The sequence below is a fragment of the Juglans microcarpa x Juglans regia genome, chromosome 8S (genome assembly GCF_004785595.1).
Source record: "Juglans microcarpa x Juglans regia isolate MS1-56 chromosome 8S, Jm3101_v1.0, whole genome shotgun sequence".
In the NCBI taxonomy this organism is placed as follows: Eukaryota; Viridiplantae; Streptophyta; class Magnoliopsida; order Fagales; family Juglandaceae; genus Juglans; species Juglans microcarpa x Juglans regia.
In genome coordinates, this window is record NC_054609.1 from 4,392,849 (window position 1) to 4,412,270 (window position 19,422).

Genomic DNA, 19,422 nt, shown 5'->3' on the forward strand with positions numbered 1-19,422 from the left:
CTGTGCCAATTTGTAAGTTTACTTTTATAAAATCTCTTTATAGATGTAACAATACTTTTAAAAAATATCCTATCATGATCAAGTCACTAGAATAAAAGAGGATCCTACTCAATAGGAAAAAATGACACTGACGAAATAAGCTGCTCGAAGCTTACAATATTCAATATGCTTTGGAACACATTAATAATCGAGAAATGATTTGTACAAACTTCAAATAGACAAATTTTGTATAATCCTTTTGTAAAAAAGTGAATCCCACATTGAAAAAGTTGAAAAAATAATCTAATTTTTTAGTGAGACCTATTTTTTTACAAAAAATAAACACGGAACTTGTATATTTGGAACTTATTCGTAGCATTACTCTAAGGCTGCGTTTGGATATTAAGTTGAGCTGAGTTCTTTACAAATAGTAATGAGTTGAGATGGTTAAGTGAGTTTTGTGGATCTCACTTAAGATGAGTTTTAAGTGTATTTAGATATTAATGTGAGTTTAGATATATTTATGGGAAGATGTAAAAATATTGGATCCCACCATTATGTTACTGTTCATATGTCAGACATGTCCCCTACAAAACCGGTGCCAAACCTGCAACAAATAAGAGAAAAATTCCAAAATGTTCGTAACAGACTGCTTGTAGTCCAAAATCCCAATGCGGTGTCAGCCTTTAGGTGGGGCCCAACCATCAATACAGGAATTGCATCAGTGCAGTGGAAGAAAGCAGCACATGTGTGGGGCCTACATTGAGTTCACATTTGAACTCTATTGAAAATGGCTCGAACCTTGTGTTTTGAACTCATTCTATAAGTAGAGGCAATTCAGCTGAATTTGGGAACCAAATTCAACCTTAATAATCACCCTTTTATAAGAACCTCTTCCATTCACGGCCTGTCGTTCATCTCTAGGACTATTCAGCCGGTTCCAGCCCGGGAATCCTGATATATTCGGACCAGAACCAAGGTGAATCCAGGTTGTAAATCCGGAACTTTTTTATTTTTTCAGTTTGAATTTTTTGATTTTTTTTTATCACTTTGCGGCATGCTATTATCAAGGAAGAGCCCCTCAGGGTTGTGTTCAAGCGAGCCGGACATGGTTTAATTGCCAGAAGAGCAACAGTTTATCTTTCCGTCTCTGAAAATGATGAGGTTTGGGTTTTTCTAAATCTTACCATGCATGTACAGAGAGTTGTATGCTTCTGCGTTGAATCTTGCAATATGTATTCTCTAGACGCAATTTCATGGTTGCATTGTTTAGTTCTCATGAATAGATTCAATGCTGTAGCGCTTTTGATACCACCGCTTTGACATAGGTTAAAAGAAGGAAGCTGTTACGGGCACTTTATCTTATGAGAGACCCTTTCTTCAGCAAGTATACCAGGTGCGTATCTCATCTTTAATATATTTAGATTATTTGTTTATACTTTTGTAAGGAGTAGAAACAGTAGGAAACTGCACTATGATTATCATATATATGGTTGTGATGTTTCAGGCAAAGACTCGGAAGCACCAAGAACATTTTGGAACCTGTACCGATTATATATTGGGTTTCTTGCTGGTGTGTTAGATATAGTTTTTCAATTCCAGAAGTCTTTCTACTTTCAAGTTTTTGAGATTGATATTATGTTGATAGTATGTTTGATATGTTAACATTCAAACTTTAAAAAAAAATAAGGTTCCGGGTTTACAACCTGGTATCCGGACCGGATGTACTCGGGTTTTGCAACCCTGGTTCTCGGAACCGGAATCAAGTTTTCCTGATTCCAGACTGGATAGGGAAAAAACTCGGTCCGGATGAACAGTTCTACTCATTTCCATCCCAATATGATAAGTAGATGATTTTTCAAGTCTAATGATTGGCTTAAGAAATAGCCAAGATCTAACAATTTGTAAGTAAAACGACTAAGCTGGACATAAACACATAACAACAGCAGTAAAATCAAGGAAGGATTCAGCAGATGTGAGACAATCTCAGATAGCCCATAACTTAGGCCTCGTTTGTTTTCGAAATGAGATGAATTGAGATTAAAGTTAAAATTTAAATAAAATTTTAAGATTTGAAAGAGTTGAATTGTTTATTTTATTTTATGTAGAAATTTAAGAAAGTTGTATTGATTAAAGTTGTAATTATTTTATTTCGGCAGAAGATTTCTAAGAAATCCAAAGATTGCAGAGAGTGACCTCTGATATGCACAATAATACACAAGCTTCCAAAGGCTTTGATTCCATTCCTCACCCTCCAATGCGTCATATCTGTAACTGGAAAAAATTAAAGCTGGGTCACATGGTATGGAACATAAAGTGCTCATCGATCTCCATTTCTTTATGAACTTTGACGATTCCGAATCGTTTTTCTTCCAGTTTTCATGACAACTTGTGGGAAAGATGCATGGTCCCTCCCTATCTCTACTTTCCGCTTGCTTTTTTTTTTTTTTCTTCATTCATTTGTTGTCCCACTTGCAGAGTTTCTTTTCTGGACAATTATTTTATTGGAACTCATTTATAAATTTCGTATTACTGCTACATCTATAAACAAATTATTTAAAAATAATCTCACAAACTGACGTGATTTTATTTGATTTGTTAGATCTACTTTATAATAAAAATAATTTAATAATATGACGAACTACATCAAATTACATCAATTTGTATGATTGTTTTTGTGTAATCCTTTTGTAACTAGAACATTTCTCATTTTGTATCAAGTTCCACGCATGTTAGGATCTTACGTGGAAGAGATAAATATATAAAGTGGACTCTATAATATTTATTGTTAATTTCATGTCTCATAATATTTATAGAGACAACAACAAATAATGCATAATTTTCTTCATGTGTCTATCTCTATCATATTTGAGACTCTCAATTTCGTAAATTTCTTTATATTCGACACAAACATATATTTTAGCTGGAAATGCTGAGATCAATGTCAACATATGCTTGATGTTGGTGGTAACGAGGTTATCTTATGCCATTTATCCATCACTCGATAGTAAAAAAAAAAAAAAAAAAGGAAAAAAAAAAAGCAACTCCATATAGAAAATTCAATTTTAAAATTCATAGGATACCATTATCCAGTTTTTTTCTTTTCTTTTCTTGGATACGGTCCCTACACCACTTTTTAAAGGCTTCCTTGGAATTATCAGTTATCTGTCTCTAATTTAGCAAGAACTATAGATAGTTTCAAGAATATGGCTATACATCAGCCGCACTCTCCGTACACTACACATATGATATAATTTTTTTTTCAACTTAACACATGGGTGTGCTGAGGCTTCAGGCTAATGTGAATAATTTCTCTAGTTTCAAAGAACAAAAAATCTACTCAACCTCTAGTCTGCAGATGCACACCACACACCTGAACCCGATTCATTGCCCACGTCATTGTTTTTCTCCTTGGACTGATGCCCCTCACCCCAACCCTCAGAATCGAATCTCTCTTCTCCTTAGATTGACGCCCCTCACCCTAGCCCTCAAAATCGAATCCTTCTTCTCCCTTGTCCCTCCCTCTCTATTTTTTTTTCCTTTTATTTTCTTTTACTTCCTTGTGGGAAAAAGAAATCACTGAATTCTCGTGAAAACTCACTCAACACAGAATGTAAAAACACGTAAAATGAAAAAAAGAAAGAAAAAAGTAAGGGAAAGAGATTCTCCACGTGTGGGACCAAAAGTCTCGTCTGTTTTTACAGATGAGATGAGATGAGTTGAGATAAAAGTTGAATAAAATATTGTTAGAATATATTTTTTTAATATTATTCTTGTTTTAAGATTTGAAAAAATTGTATTATTTATTTTATTTTGTGTGAAAATTTAAGAAAGTTATAAGAATTAGATGAGATGAGAATGGTTGTGAAAACAAACGACTAGCTAATTAAATTGAGATATTTTCTATTTTTTTTTATGCAATTTGGTGAGAGCAATTCATATATGGTATATGATATATCTACACCTCCTCAAATTAGAAAATGGAATAACTCGTAATCATAATATCGTAAACTAACAAAAACGGCGCCCTAGAACATGGTGCGGGACCAATGTTTTGAATACCGTACCGGACACCGTACCGGTCAAGGCACTGGAACGAAATATTTCGGTACCGGTACCGTTTCGGGGTAGCGTTTCGGGATAACATTTCGGGATAGTCGATCTATAAATAAATTATATATATAAATATATATATAAATTATATTCTAAAATAATAGTCTATATATAAATAAATTATATACAAATACATATATATATAAATTATAAATAGTCTAGTCTGAATTGAGGGTTAAAAAATAAGTTTGTAGTTTGAAAAAATGAAAAAAAAAAAAAAAAACACAGGCCGAAATATCGGCCGGTACCGGCCGAAATATAGGCCGATACAGGCCGAAATTTAGGCCGGTACCGCCGGTATTTTGGCCGGTACGGAACAGGTATAGTACCTGTACCGGCCGGACGGCCGAAACGAAAAATTTCGACCGTACCGGCCGGTACGGTACGAAATTTAAAACTGTGTGCGGGACACCCCCGATATAACATTGAAGTAGTGGGTCTCACGATGATAAAAAATAAATAAAAAAATAAAAATAAATAAATAAAAAAATAAAAATAAATAAAAAAATATTAATAACCAACTTTTTTATAATTATAATTAGTCTTATGACAAGAATGTTAACAAAACATATTTACAAATAACAAAACTCGTGATATTTGATTGATTTCACAATTTCTCTTTACGTCCTTCCGTGCCATTTTGATTGCTACTCAAAAGGATAATGATATCATTGTACTTTATTTATTATTATTTTATTATTCAGTTATTTTTTTTTTCTCTACGATTTGAATTTAGATAAAAAATTTTAGAATATGAACTTCTTGCATAATTTAAAAAATAAATAAATTTAATTAACTAATGTAATCAAGAAAATAAAAACTGGCTATCAAATCCATCAACAGGGACTCTCAAGAAGTTTTCTCTCTCGCCTATGTAAACTAATTGCCGCCTCCAGGAGTTTGCTCCTTTCGCTGGGGGGAGGAGGGTTGAAGCTTTGGCTTCACTCACCTCCCTCCCTCGCCAGCCTTAGTCTCGGTTTAGGTCTTTCTTTTCTTGATTTTTTAGTTAGCTTTTCTCCAGTTGCACCGAAACTAGGCGATCTGTTGCTTTCCAGCAAGCAAAGTCCGACACGCGCCCCGCCATCAGCCTCCCCAGGCGCCGATCTTCAAGATGGCAGAAGAGATCTGCCCATTTGAGTGGTGCGTAAGCCTCACATGCAGTCTATACAGTGCGCGAGTTTCACGCGCCGCCACGCGCGGCACCGTTGGGATCAGCGGCATCGGATCTTGCTGTTCTGTCCTTTCAACCCTTTCCAGGTGTGGCGCGTGTACTACATGCGCTGCCACAGCCAGTGGTGGCCCCTCGCCGGCGATTCGTCTCAGTTTTTAGTTGTTACACTACGTTCCCGCTTTCCCTAACCGAAGATCAAGTGAAAGTGGATGTGAAGGTTCCTTCCAGCTTGTCTAGACCAACATGTTGCAGCACACCCCTTTATACTATGGCTTTTAGCTGCAGGCTAATAGTCTGTTTATCAGACTATTCAAAAACCTTCTTCAAGCGTTCTCCCCTTGTGGGTTTTGGGTGGGAGTCAAATTTTTAGCTCCGATCACCTTTTTTATTTTCTTACTTTTGTGTTGTAATGTGTGTTGGCTTTGGGAAGACTGTAGGAGACTCCCACTCCACTGAACTTGTGTCTTGTATCTGTTAGTTTATCTATAAAATACTTACTTGCCGAGAAAAAAAAAAAAAACTAATATAATCATATAAATTTAATTTTATAAAAAATACTTAAAAAGTAGGTCATTGGCTATGCGTATTTGATATAGGTGCCTTGCTCTAGCTCCCTTCTTGGGATAATGATAGTCGTAGACCTCCCACCCTGGCGAATGACCCTAGATTCCTTGCCCTGATTCCTTGCCTTTGTGCTCAGCCTCTGTCCTCCTCCTTAAGTCACATGCCCATGGGCCCATACCATGTGGGGCTGAGTTTACACCCAACATGGACGATGATCATCTGATTATTTTAGGTATCCTGCAAATTACAAGGAAGAATGTGATCCGAGAGAGACTCTGATGATTTATGGTGGAAAGATGGAGGTATTTATTTTGTGTTTATTTTTTGATTTTGAAGGAAATGCCAGATTCCTTTGTCTTCCTCTTCTGATTAGGATATCTCTATTGTTTTCCACGTGCCAATCTCTTAGTTGTTGTGCCCTTATATGACAAGAAATTCATGAACAAATTCCATTGCCAAAGCAAGAGATCATCCACAGTAAAAGATAGAGAGAGTGCCTAAAGACCTCAAAGAATAAGCACAGCAAAAAGCTCAAGGAAATGAGGCAAGAAAAAGATCGATTCTTTTACCTTCAAAAAAAGGCAAACAAGACCTCCTAGACCAAACCTTTTGGATGCTCGTCTATATATATATATATATATACACACACACTATTTATTGAATAAAGACTTCCATAAATTTATGCACTGAAAGTCTCGAAGAAAAGAGAAGGCAACATCTCATGACAAACAACGATGGATGTTGCGACCTAAACAACAGTTACATTGATTTTGAGCCTTATTGCAAGTGGCGAAGAGGCGAGAAGATCAAACGAGAAAACTCAAGAGACGGGAAGATCAAACGAGAGTTAGGAGACATTCTTGAGATCCATCTCCATGGTATATTTGTAAAGAATGATACAAGCATAACTATAGTCTATTGCAAGATTTTTATACATGAGCTATCTAATAACATGTTAGTTTTGTATTGGATCAAATCTATAAATTCTTTAAACCCTTGATCTTTTCAAATTTATATTAGTATTTAATAGAACCAAGTCTTTGAAGTTTCGTATCTGTCGGGAGAATTTGCTTATCGTGCCTCAACTATTGTAGTTGATATTACAGCTGGATCGGTTCTCAACTAAAAAGTGTCATTTTCATCCTAAAACATCTTTTACCACAAAAACAACCTTTTCAAGATGAAAAAATATTTCTGTTGTAGTAATTAGATAAATCATTGGCAAAGGAGTAGTGATACACGCACGCACAATATTATACGTATTGAATGATAGTCTTTATTTTATCCATATTTTCGTTTTAATTTGAATTTCAAATTTTGAATTTTAAAATTGTCACTATATTCAGTAATTAGCACATCAGCACATATGGTTATATAAATAAGTATAGATAGCATTTTCCTTAGTAAATAATTGAAGTCAGCTCAATGATTACTACAAGGTAGGGGTAGAGTAATGTTGCAAAGTAAAAATAAACTACATCTATTGCATGCATTCATGTGGATGTGGATCATTACTTTTGTAAGGTGTTTAATTTATAAAGATTTTCTCTCTCATGTGATACTTTGTAGGATTCAAAAGGGAACAACTGAAGGCTTCCAGTGATGGGAAAACCTTGAAACTCACCGGAGAAATGGAACCGGATGAGTATTCATTGATCAGGAGATTTTCTAAAGAAGTCGATATTTCCAAGGATTATCAGACAGACAACATAAAATTAAGTTTTAATCGTGGCGTTCTTTCCTTGACAATGCTTAAGAAAGTTCCTTTGTGGCGGCAGGCATTGAAACAGCTTGGCTCAGAGGGTTTCCTTTGCACGATGGAAATGGAGAACATGCAGGAAAAGTTGGTGAAAATCACAGCAGCAGTCTTTCTTGGGATGACTGTTGGGTATCTTTCTTGTTAAGGTTTGGTTGATTGAGCCATTTCAATGCTCAAGCTGGGAATATCACATTGAAATAACAATAATAATAATAATAATTCATCATCTTGTTTAATAAATTTGCTATATTTGTTCCATGTGGTTTTATATTTGAATTGGTTGGTTCTTGTCCTCTAATTTTAAATTATTTACTTCAATATGTGTCATGCATGCCATTATAAAAATGCTGCATTGGCAATAATAGATGTCGACACATATGTATTAAAAAAGAAATATACTTGTAAAATTGGATAAAAATTAAAAAGGAGTTTGAAACTTAAATTCCACAAATTAAACAAGCGATTTATAAGGTGTGGCCAATCCACCACTATCAGAGTTTTAGGTCTCGTTTGTTTTCATAATTCATCTTAACTCATTTCATCTAATCATTACAACTTTTTCAAATATCAAAATAAAAATAATATTAAAAAAATATATTCTCATTGTAAGGGGATTTTCCCTCCACTAAGCCCAGCGAGCCTATGAATGATAGATAAATGAATCAAGACTAAAGGTCTAGCCCACGACAAACAGTCTTCGACCCGACCCATGGGAAGGCCAGTCATCTGGACACAACCTGCAGGAGGGATGGTGCTGCAGGAAATATGACTCGTCGATCTGAAGGCCCCTCGAGTAGTGTCCAGCTCTCAAGTGTCCGCTCGCATAGTAGGCATAAAGTGCAGAGAACCCTTGATCTTCTGACAGGAAAGACATCAAAGGGTCACCAAGGATACGGTCTGGGAGAAAGCGATCGGAGAACCACACCGCATTAATGGAATCACTACCCAGACTACACGCCACATTAATGAAGTTGTCGCAGACCACGCTGTATTAAATGACTTTGACATAGGGAACAGTACGAATGATACAGACTCCATAGGGGCAAACATGATTTATCCCCCCAGGCTTATAGTATAAATAGCAGATCCCAAGCATAAGAATATCTCTCTCTGGTATCTAAACTCATTTACTTATTTACAAACTTTCAAGAATACTTACTAATTTTGGCATCAGAGACTATGCGTCTCCAAGGCCGCCCTCTCCTAGTTGCACTCTTCAACATCTTTTGTAAGTCCATTTCTGAAGACCTGAATTGTCGAAACTTGACACAAATGTGTGCAAAACACGACGTTAACACTAGTAATATTTTACTCAACTATTAACTTTAATTTCAACTCATCTTATCTCATCTCATCTGAAGTCTTAAGGTGGTCAACTGAAGCCTATACATTTGCAAAGGGAGCGACCAACCTGCAAATCTATAGGGTGCCCATGGCGATCGACAAATCCAAAGGAGGCGCAATCTTCCCCCACAACTCTTTTTTACTCTATTTGCAAATTGATATATTTTAACAAAGTAAAAAATCTATTCACAAATCCATGTCAAGAATAAACCTTTTAAATTATGAGTAATGCTACATACGGTTGTGAAGTGTACAAGTGCTACGTAATTGTTTTGAAAAATAGTAAGATCTACTATTAAAAAATTAATTTCTTTTCATGTGAGTCCTATTTTTACTCACTTTTTTTAAAGGGATTGCACGGCACTTGTGCACTTCACAATTATAAATATCATTTTTCTTAAATCATTGACATGATAATTTAACTTGCAAGAGAAATTTAAATTTTTAAATTTTGCAGATCAAATATTACTATATAAGCAATTTGGAAAGATGTCATATACACCAGCAATTTGGAAAGTTCGAGTTTTTTTGTTTACTCTTCTAATTATCAATTATGGCAATCACCCCCCTCAAACTATTAAAAAATCGCAATATCCTCTTTCCCCTTAAAAAGATATTTACTTTTTTTTAACCCCGATAAGATAAAATATACATTTTTATGTTTTTAAGTTTCAAACAAAAAAGTAACCCTTTTTAATATTTTTAATTTTATCAAAAGGCATTTATGGCATTTTTTTTTTTACTGGCATTGGGTGTCCTGAAACAATAGTATCTTGACTAATCTTGAGGTTGCATAAGCCCTCGGCAAGGTGTTTCTCTTGAGTGCATTTCGAGTAATTCAAAAGGAAAATCTCTTAATCCGATGATCCCGAGAGATTGTTTTCACCTAGTGAGATTCGGACCTTGGATTTTGAAGCGAGCATACCACTAAGACCAATACCTTTACCACTTGAGAGAACGGTTAGGAGTTTATGACATTTTTATGGAGGGATACATTATAGGCCTCGTTTGTTTTCAGAAAACATCTAATCTAATCTAATCTAATCATTACAACTTTCACAACTTCCAATACAAAATAAAATAAACAATTCAACTTTTTCAAATCTCAAAATAAAAATAATATTAAAAAATATATTCTAATAATACTTTATTCAACTTTTTAACTTTAATCTCAACTCATATCATCCTATCTGCTAAAACAAACGAGCCCATAATCTTTTGATTGATTGACGAGTAATTGTAGTTTAGGAGGATTGCAAATTAAGTGGTAATTTGTATATTTTACCCCAAAATTTTCTTAATTCAAGCGAAATCCTAAAAAACGGTTTAAGAGCAAGTTGGGAATGAAATTCCAAAAGCAAAATGAACATCAGAACATGTACTTGTATCGCTGCTAGAAATGGGAATGTCGCCTTACTAGAAACCTATTGTAGCGACAAAATTAAAGCATTATGAAAATATCTGTTAAGGCGAAAATTCCGTGTTTACAAATCGGACTACTAAGTTGGTGTGGACCACTGTGATGTCGTCTTAAAAGCATATACACTAGTTTCAAATCCTCAAGAAGATAACAGAAACAGTAATTTTCGCATAACTATTACAATCTTTTATTTTTTTTCTCACGAATAATAACTCCCCATATAAACCCCCTAAACAGTAAAGAAAAAAAAAAGAAATATTATTTTTCATTAATCTTAATTGTATCATCATTAGTTACTAAAAGACAAATGTTGAAGTTTCGTTTCTTTTCACAACTATTTTCATATCATCTCATCTTATCATTATAATTTTTTAAAATTTTTACATAAAATAAAATAAACAATTCAATTTTTTAATTCTTAAAATAAAAATAATATTAAAAATATATATTTTAATAATATTTTATTTAATTTTAAATTTTTATCTTAACTTACCTCATCTCAAACTATGAAACAAACGAGGGGATATGTCTTGATATAAAAGTAATCTTATTATTCTTAATGTAAGATAAAATATTGTAAAGTTTTTTTTTATTTTAAAATAAATTTAATATTTTATATCAAATTATATTAATTTATAAATTTATTTTTATATTATTTTTAAGTAGATATGGCATGACTCTCTCCTCTCCCTTAGAAAATTCAGTAACCAAACTAGGGTGATAAGCTGTCCACATTTACTAACTTGCTGAGCATGCGTAAATGGTCTGCAATGACTTGATGGATATGACAACATTTTCAACCACACTTTACTCATTATCACCCATTTCTCCTTTTTCTCCAATTTTTGCAGCTCTTTGGACAGCATACAAACATCAAACAGTACAGATTTGCTTCTATCACCCTTCACATGAATATGTTTAACATCTTCTCATCTACAGTTAAAAAAAGAAAAAGTGTGCCTAAAGACCTCAAAGAATAAGCACAACAAATAACTCAAGGAAATGAGCCAAGAAAAAGATCGATTCTCTTACCTTAAAAAAAGCAAACCAGACCTCCTAGACCAAACCTTTTGGATGCTCTTTCTCAAAAGAGAGATCATATATATACACACACTACTTGTTGGGTGAAAACTTCAATAAAAGTCTCAAAGAAAAGAGAATGCAGCATCCCATGGAAAACAACGACAGATGTAGCACCCAAAATCGTTGTTACATTGATTTTGAACCTTATTGCAAGTGGCGAAGAAACGAAAAGATCAAACGAGATAATTCAAGAGACGGGAAGATCAAACAAGATTTAGGAGACATTCTTGAGATCCATCTCCATGGTATATTTTGTAAAGAATTTTTGAAGTTAGTTTTGCATTATTGGATCGAATCTATAAATTCTTTAAACCCTAATTTTTTTTAAAAAAATTTACATTAGTATTTTTTGGGACGAGATCTTTGATCTTAAAAAGGTTGTTTTTGTGATAAAAAATTAAAATTTCAAGTATTTCTTTTGTAAGGTACTGTTTAATTTCTGATTTCCGAAATTAATAAAGATTTTTCTCTCTAATGGGATACTTTGTAGGATTCAAAAGGAAACAACTGAAGGCCTCAGTTCATGGGAAAACCTTGAAACTCACCGGAGAAACCGAACTGGATGAGAATACATGGAGAAGATTTTCTAAAGAAGTCGATATTTCCAAGGATTATCAGACAGACAAGATAAAAGCAAAGTTTTCTCGTGGTGTTCTTTCCTTGACAATGCCTAAGAAAGTTCCTTTGTTGAGGCAGGCATTGGAACAGCTTGGCCAAGAGGGTTTCCTTTGGAAGATGGAAATGAGCATGAAGAAGTTGGTGACAATAGCATTAGCAGTCTTTCTTGGGATGGCTGTTGCTTATCTTGTTTCCAGCTTTTCTTCTCGCCAACGTGTTTAAGGTTTGGCTGATAATAGCCATTTCAATGCTCAACCGAACATTTTATTATATTGTATGTACAAAATAATTCATCTTGCTTAATAAATTTGATAAATTTGTTCCTTGTGGTTTTATATTTGAATTGATTGGTTCTTGTACTCTAATTTTAAATTCTTTACTTCCGAATTTTTATCTTCTACTTCGATCATTTCAATTTTCATATTGTAATTATGTTTGAAAAATGATAATTACAATCGTGAATACGTAAACATTGTGCAATCATTTTTAAAAAATTAAATAAATATGAGATACACATAAAAAAATAATAATTTTATAATAATAAACTTCATTATGTTTTAAAATAACTACACAATACTTACACATTCTACGACTACATATAACTGACATTACTTGAAAAAGAAACCAAAAAAGTAGTTGGAAACTAAAATATACACACAAAAAAGAGATCTATAAGACATGGCCAATCCACCACTGTGAGAGGTCTAGGGTGACCAACTCAAGCCTATGCCTTTGCAAAAGAGCGACAAACCCGCAAATCTACAGGTTACTTTCCAGAAGTATATTGACATGATTTAATTTGTAAGAAAATTTAAAAATTTTGAATCTTGGAAATCGAAAGATAAATACACAAACTCCCCTCAACTACAGTGCAATTTATGTTTACTCTTTCAAATTATTAATTATCGCAATCACCCCCCATCAAACTATTAAAAAATTGCAAAATAACCCCATTTCCCCTAAAAAACACATTTATTTTTTACCCCTAAGAAAATGAAATATACACTTTTATGTTTTTTAGTTTCAAACAAAATTTTATGGAGGTATACATTATAATCTTTTGATTTTTTGAGAAGTAATTGTCGTAATTGATGGTTTGGGAGGATTGCAAATTAAGTGGTAGTTTGTATATTTTACCCCAAATTTTTCTTAATTCAAGCGAAATCCTAAAAATGGGTTTAAGAGCAAGTTGGGAATGAAATTCCAAAGGCAAAATGAAATTGTACTTGTATCGTCGCCAGAAATGAAAATGTCGCCTTACTAAGAGACCTAGCAAGCATTATGAACATATCTGTAAAGGCGAGAATTTCGTGTTTACAAATAAAAAATCAAATGACTACTATTTACTAAGGACTAGTTTGTATAGTAAAACTATTTCAACTCACTTCATTTAATCATTATAACTTTCTCAAACTTTCAAATAAAAAATAATAAATAATTCAACTTTTTTAAATTCAAAATCAAAAATAATATTCTAATAATATTTTATTAAATCTTCAACTCAACTCGATTCAAACTGACCGTGATGTGAGATATTATATTGTAAAGCACTTTTTATTTTAAAGTAAATCTAATATTGAGTCCAAACTACATCAATTTATAAGTTCAGATTTGTTATATCTGCATAGATATAACACTTCTCTCCCATAAAACATCCATACCATTACCCCATCATCCCTGTAACACACTTCTCAAAATATAAAAATGAAAAAGCAACATGGATTGAACTACTTACCCACAAGCAATTTTGCCCTAGCATGACCCTCATTGATTTGGAACTGTTCTCCAAGCCCAAAATGAGCCATCAGTAACCAAACTAGGGAAATAAGCTGTCCACCTTTACTAACTTGCTGAGCATGCGTGAATGGTCTGCAATGACTTGATGCATATGACAACATTTCCACCCAAACTTTACTCATTATCACCCATTTCTCCTTTTCCCCCAATTTTTGCAGCTCTTTGGACAGCATACATGCATCAAACAGAACAGATTTGCTTCTATCACCCTTCACATGAATAGGTTTAACATCTGTATTCACATCGAGGAGGTTTTTACAAGCACTATATTCCTGGGTTGGTCTTAGTCCCCTTCTGCTAAAGAATTTTTCTGCCTCAGCACATGTATCACGAAATCTTATTTCCCCAATACCTGCCACAGCAGACATCATAGTAGGTTGCATCACTAGAAGATATAGCATATAATCTGAAAGGAGCTTGCTGAATTCACGATGATCATCAGTTGTTGTTAAATCATCAGCAGCACTGGTTGCTGTTCTTGCTGAATCATTAGCATTGCCATCCGTTTTCACTGAACCATCAGTTTTGCTTCCTTTTTCTGCATCAACACCTATGCTGACTTTTTCCACACAACAGATTTCTTTAGCATTGTGCCAAAGCCAAGGGATCCATTTACTCGCTGAATGAATTATGCCTCCTTGTTTTGCTGAATGATCATCTTTGCTTACTTCTTTTTCATAGCAAAGTTCAGTAGCAATATGCCAAAGCAGAAGGCTCTCATCAAAATTAACGTTTTCAATGTACTCTGCTATTAATTTTTTATCTATGTCCACCTTTCCATATTCTTCAAGAACATAAGCACCTCTAGCTGAACATATTCTCCTTGTACTTTCTGCATCATCTGCATCTTTAGATTTCTGCAGCAGCTCCGAAAAGATAAATTGCCATAGTTTTTTTTTGAAGGGCTTGCTCGCAACATATTTCAACTCATCGAGAAAATCCTTAGCACCTAAATGATCAACGACTTTTTTCCAGCAATATTCCCATATAATTTTCAAATAACCAATCCACTTAGTAATGCCAAACCAGGACTCAACTTTGACTTCATGGAACTTTTTTGGACGTTCCTTGAGGCAATATGTTATCAAGTTGAATCCTGACACGGATTCAGACCACCTACGAAGTATAATTGGTGTGGCCAGCTTTGAAAACATAGTATCAGAACCTTCCTTGCATTCAGCCCACCTTGAACTCTTAATTTTGAGATATATTTTGAAGATGGTCCCAACAATTGGAAAATTCCTGGTCTTCTTGAGAGAAGCTATAGTCCAATCCGAGAAAATAAGCATGTATAGAGCCAGTAACTCCAAGCACAAGGCACCGATCAACAGTGTGTAGGTAACTCCAATATCAAACTTCCTTAAGCGAGGCTTGTCTAATGAAATAAAGAGCCCCAGGGCCACACAAATTGAAGTAGAGGATAGAAAACGGAAGAAGTATCCTTTTACATCATGCACCACAACCACCTTCGTATAAAGAACTTCATAGATGAAGTTGAGTTCAACCTCTATCACTCTAAGCGCATCTTCTGAAGTTCTCGCCTGGAAAAATGCTCGGCTCTCATTGCGCTCACGGAAGCTAAAGATGAGATCAACAATGAGTCCCTTAAAGATTTTGAAGAAATGGTAAGCATATTCCACAACTTCAAAATCATTTAGCCTGTCCTCTTTCACAGTAAAAAAGGCAACCTTTGATTCTTTATCAGGCTCTGCTGTCAAGTCTATCTTTGTAGGAAGTCCGGCGTCTTGCTTTGCAGAGTATTCCTCCATGAGCTTCGCGTAGTTGGGCCCCGGATCTGGTTCCTTAAGCATGGATTCTCGGAACCTACCCAAGCTTGCAAGATACAGAGAACGGGTCCGTTCAGCATACTTGATGATACCTGCGAAGAACATGAGGAGAGTCGCGAGCCATAGGTTGTTGTCGGGAAGTGTTTGCAGGAAGACATAAACCGTGGCGACAACCTGAAATACTAGGCTAAGGAAGTGCCTAAGCCAGAGCTCATTATCCTCAAGGGCAAAAGCAGTTATGGTGTCCGGGCCACCAAGATGTAACAGCAAGAACGGTGCCCAAAATGCAAGATGGTCACTGTTCTCACCAGGCTTGGAGTTTTGACTGTTGGAGATGAGTCCGACAGCAAAGCTGGCAGCCCAGTCGGCAAACAAGTAAGATAACCAGATGAGCAGGATGACCCACTTTTTTCCTGTTCGTTTTCTAAACGGAGCACCCAAAATCAAAATGGTTTGCAGTAAAAGGCTTAAAAGAACAACTCCCCTGATATTCTGCCTCTCCCATGTCTTCTTGAGCCTGTCCGGAATGACCTCAAACACTGATCTCCACATTTTTGGTCACTTTGTTTCCTTCTAATCTTTGGCTTCGACTATGGCTTCTTGACCAAAAGTCTCCCTCAGTAACACAACGGAAACAATGCAAGCTCGCCCATTTACTACTCTGCCTCTGCGCCTCGGAACCTCTATCGAAGAACTTACGCCAAGCGACAAAGATGGAGGAGCAGAAGCTAGATCAGAGCGTGTCGGTCGAGTTGGTGAATCTGTGTGTGTTGGGACTGAAAAATGGAGAAGGAAAGTAGGAGGTAGACGAACAGTGAAGAGAAGACTTGGGGTCGTCGCGAAGGTTGGAGAGACCGGAGCAGTAGACTAACCCTGGTTACATAAAGGACTTCATTTAGTTACTCAACTTATATTAACATCTTAATTCATCGTACAATTTTTTTAAATTTTAATATAAAATATAATAAATAATTTAATTTTTTTAAATTTTAAAATAATAATAATATTAAAAAATAATATTTTAATAATATTTTATCGTTTCAATTTAACTCAACTCACTTTAACATTCAGCAACCAAACACGCACGCCAGGAAGTCAAGTCGTTATTTTTATATCTTTTCTGTCCTTTCCTCCTGTTTTATTTTATTTTATTTTTGGTAGAGAATCAGTATTTAAATAATTTCATTACAAAACCTCAGTTCCACAATCACATGAACGACAAATATAATTATTGACCTCATTTCATATTATTTAATTATTATATATATTTTTTAAAAGTTTTATATAAATTATAATAATTAATTAATTTTTAAATAATAATATTCTAATAATAATAATATTCACCTCTAGAAATGCGAATGTCGCCTTAATTAAAATATCTGTTGCAGCGAAACGTTTGTGCTTACAAATCAAATGTCTGCTTTGATAGACCATTGTGACTTTGCTTAAAAACATAAAGACTGGCATGTTTGTGTAACCATAGAATTCTCAAAATTCCTAAAGTTTCTAAAATATCTTATAATTTCATTCACAAATATTACTCAAATATAAATTATTACAATCATATTTATTCTTAATAGATAATCACTCACCTTATTTACTCTATTATAATAAATGGCTATCTAACTGTACATAGCAACTTTTATTATTTTTCTATTAAGTCTTGTTTTACCAAAAGATTCTTAAAACTCTTAATTATTTGATGTATAACTCTTTTGTAGAATTTAATGAAAGAACACGTTTTACCAAAAGATCATTAAAACTATTGATCATTTGACATGTAACTCCCTTTTATAATTTAATGAAAGATCATGTTTTACCAAAAGGCCTTAATAGTCCTGCGGCACACATGAATTGACGTCTCTTTTTCATATCATTTTTGTTCTGACAGTATACTCATTTTCTTTTCTTTTTGTTTCAATTTTTTTAAAATAAAAAATTAATCATATTTTATTATTATATAGAGAGTAAATAGATAATCCAATATTGATGCAGACTAATGCTCATACTTTGCTAAAATTTACATTTTTTTTAATCTTTATTTTTATCTTTCCTTAACCTTATATTTTCTTTTTCCAAACAAATAAGCTACTGATTTTTTTACTTTTTTTTAATTTAAATTATTATGTTAGGTATAACCCGGGACTAACGCACCCGGGGTCATTCCCTAGTATGTATATATATATATATATATATATATATATATATATAGCCCCCCAAAACAAGAAAGGGAAAAAAAAGAGGTAATTTCTTAATTAATTTTATCATTTGCAGTATCTTAAAGTCATTAAGGATGTTATCAGTAAGGTCCGGTCCGATTTTAGATAAAATTTAGGATCAAACCGGTATGCACTAGTTTTACATTTTCGAAAATCGATTACGCACCGATTACCCTCCTAGTGTGTATATATATATATTATGTTTAAAGCATATGATCAAATAAATTTTCATGTTTAAGATTAAAATTTTATGTTATAAATTATAATAATATTATCATATATATAATTATAATTTTTATATAAAATTATATATAATATTAAAAAAATTAATTAAAAATATATAATATAGTGAACTAGTCCAATCCTAAAAAACATAGAACTAGAACTAGACCGGTACTACTGGACAGTTTTAGAACTAAGGAAATTAGTACTGGACCAATTCCACCTGCTCGGGCTGATTTTCCAGTTAATTTTTACACTCCTGATACTTTGGCCTTTACGTTTCTTTGCTAAAAAATTGTCTAGCTAGCTAGCCAATATTATATATAGCATGGTAATATATATATAATCATGTTCATTTAGAAAATAAGAACTTTTTATTCAGGTTCAATCGTTGTTGTTTGATTTCATTCATCAATCATTTCATGCAGTTTTCACGTAAATTACATTTCAATTATATTTTGAGATTCCTCATGATTCATCTTCTCTTGAGTTTCGGCCTCGTTCAGATTCGAAGATGAATTGAGATGATTTATGAATAGTAATGAGATAGGTTGTGAATAATAATGAGATTTATAAATTAAAATTGATGAATAGTAGTGAAATGAGTTGAGATAAGTTATGAATCCAAACCGGCATACGTATGAGTAGAGATTGATGGTTTAATTCGATAATGATAGTCATGTAATATGGGTCATATATACAATGTTTAATTTCGTCCGTATAAAATTCGTAGTTATTGTAAACCCGCTATCCCCATGCATTTAGTATTGTGTGTTGAAGTTTTCCGTCAAGGCCAGATGCCAACAGTATGATTGAATGCTTATGATGGTGCTTGGATGGAGGTATGATGTTTAGGTGCCCATCCACAATTTGAACAGTAAATAAAATTTAGAAAATATAAATATAATTAGACATTGATATTTACGTGATTCGATATTAAAATTAATTATGTCCACGATCTTTTGAAATGCAAAATTCACTATATTTGACAGTTTTAAGGAGATCAGGTTTGAATAGTGAATTGAGATGAGATGAAAGTTGAACAAGATATTATTAGAATATTATTTTTTAATATTATTTTTATTTTAATATTTAAAATTTTTGAATTATTTATTTTATTTTGTGTAAGAATTTGAGAAATTAGTCCTGATTACATGAGATGAATTGAGAAAATCTCTAATTTGAAGAGAGATCAGTCGAAGAAGTTTTCTCATTTTATGTATGGAAAATGATAGGGTTACTACCCATTTGCTATTCTTTTTGTATTTAATTTTTTTAAAAATTTTTTATTTTACTTAATAGTTCAGAAAGTGACTATTAGTAAAATTATATATATTTTTTAATTT

General features: G+C 33.5%; 3 protein-coding genes and 1 long non-coding RNA gene across 4 annotated transcripts; 3 read left to right on the plus strand and 1 right to left on the minus strand.

The window, feature by feature from the left end:
• The first annotated feature begins 956 nt into the window (after window positions 1–956).
• LOC121243895 lies at window positions 957–2,256 on the plus strand. The gene is made up of 4 exons (XR_005936321.1): window positions 957–1,143; window positions 1,308–1,375; window positions 1,487–1,552; window positions 2,139–2,256. It is a non-coding gene; the product is annotated as an uncharacterized LOC121243895 (long non-coding RNA).
• A 4,218-nt stretch (window positions 2,257–6,474) lies between these two features.
• On the plus strand, window positions 6,475–7,822 carry LOC121243896. The gene is made up of 2 exons (XM_041141958.1): window positions 6,475–6,705; window positions 7,397–7,822. The coding sequence occupies exons 1-2, from the start codon at window positions 6,549–6,551 to the stop codon at window positions 7,729–7,731; spliced, it is 492 nt and encodes a 163-aa protein (XP_040997892.1). The 5' UTR covers window positions 6,475–6,548; the 3' UTR covers window positions 7,732–7,822.
• A 3,530-nt stretch (window positions 7,823–11,352) lies between these two features.
• LOC121243897 (inactive protein RESTRICTED TEV MOVEMENT 2-like) lies at window positions 11,353–12,339 on the plus strand. The gene is made up of 2 exons (XM_041141959.1): window positions 11,353–11,678; window positions 11,924–12,339. The coding sequence occupies exons 1-2, from the start codon at window positions 11,510–11,512 to the stop codon at window positions 12,271–12,273; spliced, it is 519 nt and encodes a 172-aa protein (XP_040997893.1). The 5' UTR covers window positions 11,353–11,509; the 3' UTR covers window positions 12,274–12,339.
• A 1,257-nt stretch (window positions 12,340–13,596) lies between these two features.
• On the minus strand, window positions 13,597–16,516 carry LOC121243898. The gene has a single exon (XM_041141960.1). It carries the CDS (start codon window positions 16,185–16,187, stop codon window positions 13,779–13,781), a length of 2,409 nt encoding a protein of 802 aa, XP_040997894.1. The 5' UTR covers window positions 16,188–16,516; the 3' UTR covers window positions 13,597–13,778.
• Window positions 16,517–19,422: the final 2,906 nt, after the last annotated feature.